Consider the following 13,046-nt stretch of genomic DNA (forward strand, 5'->3'; position numbering starts at 1 on the left):
CTCGTTAGTCCATCGAGACACAGGTGAAGGATAAAGGAGGATAAATAGGGAGCACGTCAGCCACGCCATATCCACCCTTCACAACACTGGTGTTCCATTATACACGAGTTGTACAATAGTAATGGCGGCGTGGGCTTGGCGCTTGTGGCTCACGTTTATATGTCACATTAATAATACGAGTGTTGCCGGGCCTGGTCTCTCTCTCCGTCTAATGAGTCGCAATACAAGTCTAATGATGCAGTGCAGTTATAATGCTTTCAGAGGGGAGGTTGATCAGAACAATTTGATAAGTAATTAGTGGTCTTAAGTGAAATCAGTGAAAGGAAGCGTGTAGGAGTGCCGCTGTTAAGACCTGTTAGTGCGTGAATGTGTTGCAAAAAAGTATTTTTATACTTTAATATAATAATAAAAGAGATGATTTTGATGCAATACTTTAAGGAAAATCAATACTTAAGTTGCTTTGCTCTTTAAAGTGAAATTTATGTGGTTGCAGTGTTTTAAAAGAAACTGTATTTGCGATAATGTTTGGTGTAGTGTACAGGTGCAAAGAACAGATAACAGTAAATATATTCTTAGATTTTTAAACAGAAGACAACACCGGTACTGCTTCTTATCTTTTATCAGTGTAAGGAAGAGGTGATGGTATAGTGAGAATGAGAAATTCACCATGCATTATCTTATAAGCAGAAAGACTATTAATTGTATAACTAATCGAAGCATTTTTCCTTTATTCTCTTCTATCTCTTCCTTTATGTTGAATAGTACAAATCATCACATTCTAGTTAGATGCTTGGTCTTCCATTGTGTTCCTTTGAGGTCTTTCCATTAAGTAAAGCTGTAAATAAATCTAAATAAATGTGTATTCGTGCTATCTCAGGTGCACTAATTAGAAAACATTAGTAGTGCATAATTTTGCATATAAATGTTAAATGGTGGTGTTGGTGGCAGTGGTGATGATGGCAGTGGTGGTGTGTTAAGCTGCCAGGAGACAAGACTGAGACACCCTAGCTGTTAAAGGTGATGCTAACGACACCTGTTATTCCGCGACACACACCTGAAGGCGTCATTAGTGTGTTTGTCCTCCTGGCTGAGAGCTGGGGAACGTGGGGCTCTTTTGGTGGGTGTTAGTGAGGTGTTTGTGTAGTGGTGTGTGTGTGTGTGTGTGTGTGTGTGTGTGTGTGTGTGTGTGTGTGTGTGTGTGTGTGTGTGTGTGTGTGTGTGTGTGTGTGTGTGTGTGTGTGTGTGTGTGTGTGTGTGTGTGTGTGTAGGAGTTTTCATCCTCAGTTTCTTCTAGGGGGAAGTATTATTAAGATGTTTGTGTACCAGTGTGTGTGTGTGTGTGTGTGTGTGTGTGTGTGTGTGTGTGTGTGTGTGTGTGTGTGTGTGTGTGTACCTGTATTTGTACCTATATGTGTATAGGTGTGAATGTGTATGCTCGAGGATTTTACCTTTAATCCCCCTTTCTCTCTATTTCGGAGAACATGGAATTCTCAAATGTAACTCCTACCTGTTCCTCCCTTGCAGTGGCGGCGCTGTGGGCGGAGGTGGCTGGGGATGGCGGCGGGCAGCTAGAAGTGGAGATGGGCGGCGCTGGTGGAGGTGGTGGCGGCTTGATAACAGACCAGCTGCAAAATAACTCCCATATCGTGGTCCTGCCGGGCGAGTCTGCGAAGCTTGCTTGCCCTCTGCCCTCCGATGTTTTTGGCTCGGTGAGTAGTAGTAGTAGTAGTAGTAGTAGTAGTAGTAGTAGTAGTAGTAGTAGTAGTAATATCAACTTATGACGAGGTCTGATGCTTAGTGTGGGAAAGAATGACTAATCCAGTTACATCAATAGTGAAGAAGGTCTCGAATTAAATCAGTACGTGTGTGTGTGTGTGTGTGTGTGTGTGTGTGTGTGTGTGTGTGTGTGTGTGTGTGTGTGTGTGTGTGTGTGTGTGTGTGTGTGTGTGTGTGTGTGTGTGTTTACCATAGCGTGTTATGATGGCATGATCCTGATGTGTCAACTTTACTTTTACATTAAGATTCACTTTGAAGTCTGAATTTTACATGAAGGAAGGAGAGGAAGAAGAAGAAGAAGAAGAAAACACCCAAATCACAGGGTATATAACAGGTTTTGCTTTTCCTTTTCATTTTCTATTTCACTTATCTGTAAAATGACGAAGTATATTCCAAATAGCCATAAAAGTGACAATAATTCTTTTCTTGTTTGTTCTTCCTTTCTGATCCTTCATGATTCTCTTCTTACATTTATTACTTTCTTTTTAGTCTCCATTTTCCCCTTTTCTTTCAGTATCATTCCTTTTTTCCTCTTCATCTTCTTATCTTATTTTTATTTTTTTGCATTTCTAACTTTTCAATCTCAGACGTCCTCCTCCTCCTCCTCCTTCTCTTCTTCCTTCTCCTTCTCAATACCAAACAACTCTCGTGTGTCTCGTTCCGCAACAAAAATACCGCCAGTTCAGTGTGTGCCTCTGCTCGGTCTCCGCGTGTCGCCCTGAATCAGCCGGGCACACACACGGCATCAGGGCGCGTGTGTGTGTGTTATGCCATCCATTACCGGCAGTAGGCGTGTGTTGGGAGGCTCTGGGGACGGCATTACTGGAACGAGGCTTGCTTAAACACACACACACCTCGGTAGCTCAGTGGTTAGAGGGCTGGCTTCACAAGCCAGGGAACCGGGGTTCGATTCCCCGGCCGGGTGGAGATATTTGGGTGTGTCTCCTTTCACGTGTAACCCCTGTTCACTTAGCAGTGAGTAGGTACGGGATGTAAATCGAGGAGTTGTGACCTTGTTGTCCCGGTGTGTGATGTGTGCCTGCCGATCCGAAGATCGGAAATAATGAGCTCTGAGCTCGTTCCGTAGGGTAACGTCTGGCTGTCTCGTCAGAGACTGCAGCAGATCAAACAGTGAAACACACACATACACACTGACACGTACGCACGCACGCACACACACACACACACACACACACACACACACACACACACACACGGCCCGGTAGCTCAGTGGTTAGAGCGCTGGCTTCACAAGCCAGAGGACCGGGGTTCGATTCCCCGGCCGGGTGGAGGGGTGTGTCTCCTTTCACGTGTAGCCCCTGTTCACCTAGCAGTGAGTAGGTACGGGATGTAAATCGAGGAGTTGTGACCTTGTTGTCCCGGTGTGTGGTGTGTGCCTGGTCTCAGACCTATCCGAAGATCGGAAATAATGAGCTCTGAGCTCGTTCCGTAGGGTAACGTCTGGCTGTCTCGTCAGAGACTGCAGCAGATCAAACAGTGAATTACACACACACACACACACACACAGACACGTACGCACGCACGCACACACACACACACACACACACACACACACACACACACATACATACACACACACACACACACACACACACACACACACACACACGTGCACTAAATGCATTGCTCCCTGTATACACACCCACCCACTCACCCACACACACACACACACACACACACACACACACACACCTACACACAGGTAACACTCACCTTACAAAGCTTAGCCTCGGGACACACGCCACCTCCTCCACCTACAGTTGCCCTTTAGCGGCGACTGAGAACGTGTGTTGAACTGGGGGGGGAAGGGAAGGGGTGTTACCATCTCCTTCATTCCCGCCAGCCCTGCCATCTCCACCTCCTTGCTCCTTCTCCTCCTTCTCCACCATCTTCATCTCCACCCCCTCCTCTACCCCTGCCATCTCCCCGTCCTCCTCCAGCAGCAGTCGAGGTCATCAAAGAACCATTATGAGAAAGTTTACATGAAATTATCCTTTGATATGACCAAGTGGAAGGCGGTATATTTTCCAGCAGCGTAGCAAGTGTTTCCACCACGGCCGTCTTGTGTTCATTCCAGAGTACTTGTGTATGTATTCCGCCTGTTTTTGCCTCCTTCTCGCCGCTTGGATTCCGGGGTTGCTCTCTACGCTGGATCTTCGTGCTATATCCGGAGTTTGGGTCGCCTGATATCCGGTTCTGGAGTTTAGTTTTCTTCTTGGTATCCGCTTCAGGTTTCTGGGTTTTTGTATTATATCCTTTACTGTTGGTGGTGTTTCTTTTCTATTTCCGGATCTAGAGTTTGGTTTCTTACTATATTACGGTTTTGCAGTTCGGTTTTTTTTCGATATTCTGTTTGGGATTCGGTTTGTTTATGTTCGGTTCATAAGGTTGAGTTTTTTTTTTTTTTTCTTTTTTGTGGTCTTGATCTGAAATTCGAGTTTCTTTGTGTTTGGATGTTTCTCTGATATCCGATTCTGATGTTCGTATCCGTTTACTACGCCAGGTTTTGAAGTGTGGGTTTTCTCAGTGATATCCGATTTTGAAGTTTTGATTTTTCTTCAATATTATAGGTTCAGATTTTTTTTCCTATGTCCGTTTCTAGAGTTTAAGTTTCTCCAATATCCGGTTATGAAATTCTTACTCTTTTTTTTTTTTTTTGCAACAACCAGTTCTAAAAATCCCACTTATTTTCTGTATTCGGCTCTTTGGTTTAGGTCTCTTTGCCGTATTTTGTTCTAAAGGTTAATTTGTTTATATTTTCTTTGACTTATTTGATGTATTATTATTTTTTCTACGATATCGGTCTTGAAAAAAAAAAAACAAGTCAAAATCAAATTATTACTGACTTTTAGTATATCAGTGTATAGTATATGAAAATAACTGAACACTTAATACAACCTCTCGTAAACTAACTGTGAGCCTTACGTGAATACATTTAGGAGAGCAGGTAGACAGACAGACAGACAGACAGACAGACAGACAGACAGGTCGTTACGAATACATCTTACCTGCCTCGTTTCTCCTCCGTGTTTCTCTCGGGCGCAGTAATTACCAGTGGCGGTGTAATTATGTATGGACCAGCGACTCGGGTGCATTGGGGCAGGTGTGGTGGGGCAGGTGAGGCTGGACAAGTATGTTGGAGCAGGTGTATTAGTGAAGGTGTAGTGTGTCAGATGCTGCTGATGAAATTACTACGTTGAGGGAAATGAGGCCCGGAGTGTGTGAGTGAAGTAAGGAGGGAGTGAGTAAAGGAGTAAGTGTCAGAGGGAGTGAGGGAGAGAGGGAGTGAAAGAGGGGTGTAACATGGAGTGAGGGAGTAATGTTAGGAGCGTACTATATAGTGAAAGTGATGAGTGAGAGAGAGAGAGAGAGAGAGAGAGAGAGAGAGAGAGAGAGAGAGAGAGAGTGTGTGTGTGTATGGAAGGGGAGCGTGGGAAGGAAGAAGGGCGTGAATCTCGAGGCAGGAAGGGCGTGAAGCGAGTGGCATGGCAGCACCTCCGAGAATTCTGGTGTCGAAGTGTCGTGCAGGGAGAGACACCTTGAGCCTTTGAGTGACACCTGACGCTTTACTCCTCCTCCTCCTTCTCCTCCTCCTCCTCCTCCTCCTCCTCCTCCTCTTCACTTTCCTTCTCTTCATTTTCTTCTTTCTCATATCATTGTTCCTCTTATGTCTCTTTATTATCTATCTTCCTGGAATTCCTCTCTACCTCCTCCGTTTCCTCCTTCCCTTCCTCCTAATAACCATCTCCAACATGATCCTTTTCCCTCCAGGATGCTTCTCTCATTTTCATTTCGTTTTTCGCAAAATCTCTCGTTTCCAGACATTCGTTTCCGTGGATGGTTTCATATTTTCGTGTGGAAAAATGACATTATTTCTTATTTTCTTCAGTAGAACTAATGTACATCTCTACGAGTTACTTTCCATTTATTTCGTTATTTGATATATACTTTTTCTTTGACTTCTCTCCTTTGATGGATAGGCTGAAGTATAATACATTCCCATTCATCTCGAGCAAATACCAGCAAAATCCCGATCCTTCGCCTGATAATGAAAAAGGATTCAGGCGGATCACTGAGAGGGAGAAATAGAAATAATAATGATTTCGCGCGTGAAAATTTTTAAGACCCGGAGGCTTATCTGACCTCGACAGAACATAACTCTCGCAGGAGATTGTTGGCTGCAGCGAAGTTTTCTTAAGAAGATTTTGTTTGAGAGAGACCGAGGCCTGAGGAGAGAAGAATTATTGGTTAGGAAAAGAAAAAAAAGAGGCTGAGCAGGAAGAGGAGGAGGAGGAGGAGGAGGAGGAGGAGGAGGAGGAGCAGGAGAAGAAGTGGAAGAAAAATTGTATCGGTTAGTGAAAGAAGTGATAAAGAAAAATAAAATTATTCAGAAAACCATACCAAGAGAGAGAGAGAGAGAGAGAGAGAGAGAGAGAGAGAGAGAGTGAGGAATAGAATAGAATAGAATCGAAGCAGCAGTAGTAGAAGTAGGAGTGGCAAGAGGAGGAGGAGAAGAAAAAGAGGAAGGGGGGCAGAAGAATGAGAAGGAGAAGTAGTAGTAGTAGGAGGAGGAGGAGGAGGAGGGGTACGAGAGACACTAACTCAAAAAGCAGAGGAGGAGAAAATCGCTACTGAAGACCTGGGAGAGAGGCTCGATTCTCCTGCATGGGGGAAGCGGAGACCTGAGGTGAAGACCCACTCATCAAAGAGCCTGGTTCGAAACACTCAAGTTTGCATCGTGGGGGCAAAGCTGCTCCAATCTTGTGAACCCGAGACTCTGAACCTTCCTCCAGATTGTGTCAGCGGGAGACTAGAGGAAGGAGGATACAAGGAGATGAGAACGGTAGAGGAGGAGGAGGAGGAGGAGGAGGAGGAGAGGGGGGGAGGAGGTAATGGTAGTGGTAGTATTGGTGGTGGTGGTGATGGTGGTGGTGTAGAGTGTTACGGAAGTAGAAGTTTAGCAGATCTGAAGGATGCAGGAGGAGGAGGAGGAGGAGGAGGAGGAGGAGGAGGAGGAGGAGGAGGAGGAAATAGAAGGGGAGGAAAGCAGAGGTTAGGTCATGATGGCGAGGGAACGAAGGAGGACATCAGGAAATAAGGGAGGAAAAGTGGAGAGGTTAGGTGGCTGAAATGAGGAGAGGGAGAAGGAAAATATTAGGGAGGAGGAGGAAGGAGAGGAAAGTTAAGAAGAGTAGAGTAAAAGAGGAAATGGAAGGATGTGAGGTAAGGTGATTGGAGGAGGAAGAAGAGGAGGAGCTGGTAAAGAAGGAGAAGGAGCATGACGAAGACGACGACGAAAAAGAAGAGAGGAGGAGGAGGAGGAAGAGGAGGAGCAGGAGGAGGAGGAGGAAAAGGAAGACGAGGAAAATAGGTAAAATGGAAAAAAATGAAATATGGTGAGAAGGAAGATACAAATAGGAAAGTACAGTTAAAAAGGAATGTAGAGGAAGAGGAGGAGGAGGAGGAGAAGAGGAGGTGGAGGAGGAGGAGGAGGAGGGGAAGGAGGAGGAAGAGGCAGGAGAAGGAGGTGAGTTGATCCTTCGAGCTGTTCCTCCTTCACTAGATTGCTTCCTTCTCCTCCTCCTCCTCCTCCTCCTCTACCTCCTACTACTCCTCCTCCTGCTCCTCCTCCAAATCTCATCTGTGAGGAGTGTCCAAAAAGATTTTTCTTGATCCTCTGGCGATATTTTTGCACCAACTCCGAATTTAGGGCTGATTTTTTCTTGATATTTTTTTCACTACGACATGGCGACCTGGACTGTGGTATTGTGGTGGTGGTGGTGGTGGTGGTGTGTGTGTGTGTGTGTGTGTGTGTGTGTGTGTGTGTGTGTGTGTGTGTGTGTGTGTGTGTTCTCTCTTCCTTTCTAATAAAGATGAAAGATAATTTTTTCGTATATCAATTTTCTTATATTTTTCCCATCGTTCACCTAAATTTAAGCTTTAAAGGCAAGATCATCATTACAATTATCATCACTACTACCTTTCTTACTTTTTTTCTATTTTCTCTTCAGTTTATTTTAGTCCCTCACCATTCATTATCTTTGCCTAATTTCACCACCACCACTACCACCACCACCACCACCACGCTCGATATCATGGTGGTGGTGGTGATTAATAGCAAATTTTTACTCGTGGCGCATAATTGCTGAATCGTTACTCGTATATCTTTCTCCACACCGTCATTGCCCCCTTGAATAACCCCTCCTTCCTTTCCCCTTCCCCTCTTCCCTCCCCTTTTTCCTCCCCCTCCACCTCTCTTTTCTTCTGGGTTCCTTGCTTTCTCGTTCTCTCCTTTTCTTCTCTTCTTCCTTCTCCTCTTCTATGTTATTTGTCCTTTCTTTTACCTCCTTCCCCTCCCGTCCTTCCTTCACTTTTTGTTTTCTTCCTTTCTCTTTTCTTTACTCCTAATTGTCCTTGTCTTCATTCATTTTCTCTCTCTCTCTCTCTCTCTCTCTCTCTCTCTCTCTCTCTCTCTCTCTCTCTCTCTCTCTCTCTCTCTCTCTCTCTCTCTCTCTCTCTCTCTCTCTCTCTCTCTCTCTCTCTCTCTCTCTCTCTCTCTCTCTCTCTCTCTCTCTCTCTCTCTCTCTCTCTCTCTCTCTCTCTCTCTCTCTACTCTCTCTCTCTCTCTCTTTTCTTTCCTTCACTTTCCTTCTTTCTTCCTTTCCTTTACTTTATTCTCATTTTTAACTCTTTTCTTCATCTCATTTTGTTCTCTCATCTCTCCATCCTTATTACCATTCTTTCCTCAACTCCTATATTTTTCTCTTCTCTTCCTTGTGTATTTCCTTTATTCCCCCTCTTCGCTTTATTTATTCCATCTTCCCTTTACTTCTAGCTTTCTTGTTCACTCGATTCATTTCCTTTCCTTAACTAGTTTTCCTTCCCTGTTTTCTGTTCTTTCACTCTTTTTCACCTCTTCTTCCCCTCTCATCTCGTCACCCGTCAGACAAAACACGTCACAAACACGATTCATTTTTCTAAGGTCATATGAATTTTTTCGGTCGGTTATCCTTCCCTACTCGACGCTGGTGCTTCTAAAATGTCAGCTTGCCTTTCCTCTCCATGTGCTTCATTTCTTTACCATTTTTATTTTTTTTTCTGTGGCAAGATAGTTTACTTTCAGATTATTTTTTTTCTCGAGTCAGTGTTTCCAGGAATTTCTTTGGCAGAAGTTTATATTTTCATGGAATATTTGCGGTGGGCTCATTAAGGGTTATTTTGAGTGAGTTGAGTAATATTTCCCTTTTTTTTACTCTTATTTTCGTTTTGGTGCTGTTGTTGTTGTTGTTGCTTTTATCATTATTATTACGTCTACTGCTTCAACTACTTACTACTACTACTACTACTACTACTACTACTACTACTATTGCTACTACTACTACTGTCATTATCCCTGTCACCAATATCTCATCTTAGGTATGGGTACTACTACTACTACTACTACTACTACTACTACTACTACTACTACTACTACTACTACTACTGTCATTATCCCTGTCACCATTACCTCATCATTACAGGTATGGAGAGAATTACACCTGAAGAAGATGTTTGGTTAGATTTACGTTAGGTTAGGTTAGACAGATTTGTTATTTCAGACACCACATTTCTCTTTTCATTTCCAGTGCCTCCTTCTCTATGTTATCTTTTTTTTGTGGTGTTTTTTTCTACCTCTCCAGCAGTAGTCAGAAATGCGACCACAAAAACGGCTCTTTCATGGTAATGCTGTTGTGGAGGAAAGAAATATTACGTTCTTATAAATCCTTTGGAAGTTATAATGCTGAGTATCTTTAGAGAAACTTGGAAAAAAAAGATAGAAAAGCAGTGTATTCATAGAAATTCTCTCTCTCTCTCTCTCTCTCTCTCTCTCTCACACACACACATACACACACACGCAAGCAAAATTCGCGGAAATACTGCAGAAAAAACCTAACTTTCATGAGAATGTGAAATAAAAAAGAAAAGTTTTATAAAATAGCAAACCTCCAGATAAAAAAAAAAGTTATTACTCAAAATGTTCCGAGCTGAAAAAAGGGAAAAAAATAAATGATAAAACAAAATAATTAATATGGAGATGAAAAAAAGAAAAATGTCCAAACCGAATATTTCAATAACTCCAGTAACGATGCAAAGAAAATGGAGCAGGGGAAAGGAATGGTCACGAGGGGGGACTGGGCAAATAGAATGATGATGATGTTACTTTGCAAATTGTAAATAAAAACAAGTAAGTCATTTAAATGCTGCAACAAATCTGGAGTAAATAATTCAGCGATCATAAACAGACGAGTCATTCATAAATCCAATTGGCGTTAATAAGAACCTGTGCTGCTTTTTTTAAGTATGCAAATGGAGACCTGCTTTGAGAGAGAGAGAGAGAGAGAGAGAGAGAGAGAGAGAGAGAGAGAGAGAGAGAGAGAGAGAGAGAGAGAGAGAGAGAGAGAGAGAGAGAGACTTTGCCTTAATCTTACACAAACTTTCATTTTATTTTTCTTGTTTTAATCTACTCTATCTTACCTTACCTTACCTTACCTCACATCGCTTCACGTGTCATGCCCTTACTTTAACTACCTTATTCTTTACCACACCCAACTTAACCTAATTCTAACATATCCTTAACCCCTTCACTACCATGCCGCGTTTCCATATTCAGCCTCAGAAACTTATTAGGTTACTTAAAACAGGGAACACCAGCCATTAATCTTCTGATCACCAAAGACCCTTGCTAATGTCCATAAAATCGTCTAATGGAACACAAAACTCATGGTAAAAAGGCGTCTCAGTACTGAAGTGGTTAACTTATCTAACGTAACCTAACTTAATCAATTCGAACCTTATGTAACTTTATCTAATTCAAAAACATTACATATAAAGGCTCTGAAATAATTCGAATATACTCGCTAATTAAAACACAGAACCATGGATCTCACCCTTTCACCATCCACGTCCTCATGCATTTCTTTATTCATCTCACCACTTGTTATTCACCCCTTCATTCATACCCACTGACGCCATTGCATAATTTCCCGCTTCAGTGAACTTTGAAGGATCTCTATGAATATAACCTGGTGTGTATGAGGCTCTGGTCCTCCTCCTGGCAGAGTGAAGGTAGGGAAGCGTGAGGTAGGTCGTGATGGTCGTAGAGGGATTGACAGTACAAGGGAATTAAACGTGGGAGTAGTGGAAGTAAGCCTGGAGTGAGCTTATTTAGGAAGGTATGGAGGCTTTTGTTTATGTAAGAGGGACGCTGACCAAAGGGAACGGTGAGGGAGAAAAGGTATACTGAGGAAAAAAAAATAGTCCATTTAGAAAAAAAGGCCCGCTGAGACAAAAAAAGGTTTACATGAGAGAGAAAAAAATGGTTCCACAGAGACTGAAATAAAGATCCAAAGTAAGAGAGACACAGAGAGAGAGAGAGAGCCAACTGAGTGTGACCATCATTTAACATTCATCGCCTTAACAGTACCACGTCTAATAGGCTACAGTGACAGCATCGGCTTTCTAAAGGAAGATGTCACCACCATCTATACAGGTAGAACATCGTCAGCGCGGCAGGTCGTGGCACATCTGAAGAGGTTGATAGAACAAAGATACAACACGTGGGAGGGGAAGGTAGCTTGTAATGCACGCATGATATGAAGGCATAGCTGTGAGGATTATCTTAAACGTACCATCGCCTAGTCTTTTCATCTAACAGTGTATAGTACACTTTATTAGGCATTCAAGTTAATTTACGATTCTCTACATCACCTAGAGGAGGTCATGAGTGTATGGTTGAAGGAGAACACAGATGGGAGTGAGAGGAGGAAGCTCTGAGTGAGTAGAGGGATGTAGAGCTATGAGTGAGAAGTTTGTGTTCTTAAACGTATCCTTCGGTTTTTCTCTACTATATTCAATAAGGTCTACATAGGAACACAAGACAATGATAACACAGGATAAGATGATGAAAGAAGCTGCAAGTAGCCATCAAACCTACACGCGCGGCGGTCTCAATAGAAGTAGAGGTCTCAGTAATAGAAATAAGAGTCTTCAACGTTCATGTATTATTTTAGTGGAAGCTTGACAAGAATTCCGCTTAATCTATAGGAAAGAGTCCATTAAAACGTGAATGTGAATCTTTGAAGAGAGTCCTAGTGAAACCAGACCTGGAAGAAGTCGTGACAAGATGGAAACTGTAACAAAAGTGACAATTCTATATGAGGCTCAGAGAAATGTCGAAAAATACTGATAAAAATATTTACACCTATTTGTAATCGAATACTTTTAGATACAGTATGAACGACTTAGAGGGAATGGGTAGGCGGGAAGAGGACAAGGTCAAGACAAGGAAGTAATGGCTATAGGACACACTTGTATCGGGTGAGGGAGACGTGTGACTTGCCGTGTAGGGATAGGGAGCAGTGGAGGGATAGGGAATACTCTCCAGGTTATGAGGTAAGGCTGGATGAAGAAGAGGTAGCGCTAATATAACAAAAACATGAGGGGAATGAAAAAAAATCTGTTATTTACACCCCAAAAGTTTTTCTTCTCCCACCAGACTCATTAATTACAACTTACTTGTTTCATCTCTCTCTCTCTCTCTCTCTCTCTCTCTCTCTCTCTCTCTCTCTCTCTCTCTCTCTCTCTCTCTCTCTCTCTCTCTCTCTCTCTCTCTCTCTCTCTCTCTCTCTCTCTCTCTTCTTCTTCTTCTTCTTCTTCTTCTTCTTCTTCTTCATTCCTTCTTTTCTTTTCTTCCTCTCAGTCCATCTCCCCCTTCTCACTTCTTTTCTTTCTACTGTTATTCCTTCCTCTCTCTTTTCTCTTTTCTCCCATTCTCTCAATTTTTCTGGTATCTCTCCTTTTTATCTCATTCTTATCTCCCCTTCCTCTTCTCGTCTTTCCTCTCTTCTCTTCCTTTCCTCTTCGCTACTATCTCCTTTTTTTCCTTTCCCATCTCTACGGTCTAGTCTCCTCCACGCCTTCTCCTTCCTCTCTCCCTTTCTCCCTATCAAGATGACCTAGATTGTGTCTAACTTCCCCTCAGCTCTAATTGTCTTAACTACCCATTGTCTTGTGCTGACCAATTACTTCGTCTTCCTTGTGCTGAGTCCGCTTGTGACTTTGATGATTCAGCACTGACCTTGATGACTCCCTGCTGAACTTAATGATCCCAAGACTCCTCAGTGCTGACTTTAATTACTTGAAGACTCTTTAATGTCAAGTCTAATTACCTTGAGATTCTATTATGCGCACACTAATTATACTTTGGCTTC

General features: G+C 42.8%; 1 protein-coding gene across 4 annotated transcripts in view; it reads left to right on the forward strand.

Annotated features, from left to right (window-relative positions):
* LOC123507834 (junctional adhesion molecule B-like) overlaps positions 1–13,046 on the forward strand; it is a 157,435-nt gene that overhangs the window by 113,084 nt on the left and 31,305 nt on the right. For all 4 annotated transcript variants that reach the window (XM_045261086.1, XM_045261087.1, XM_045261085.1 and 1 more), the window contains one exon: positions 1,525–1,709. In XM_045261086.1, coding sequence (XP_045117021.1) covers positions 1,525–1,709 — 185 coding nt within the window. The remainder of the gene's footprint in view (positions 1–1,524; positions 1,710–13,046) is intronic.

Source organism: Portunus trituberculatus, chromosome 23, assembly GCF_017591435.1.
Source record: "Portunus trituberculatus isolate SZX2019 chromosome 23, ASM1759143v1, whole genome shotgun sequence".
In the NCBI taxonomy this organism is placed as follows: Eukaryota; Metazoa; Arthropoda; class Malacostraca; order Decapoda; family Portunidae; genus Portunus; species Portunus trituberculatus.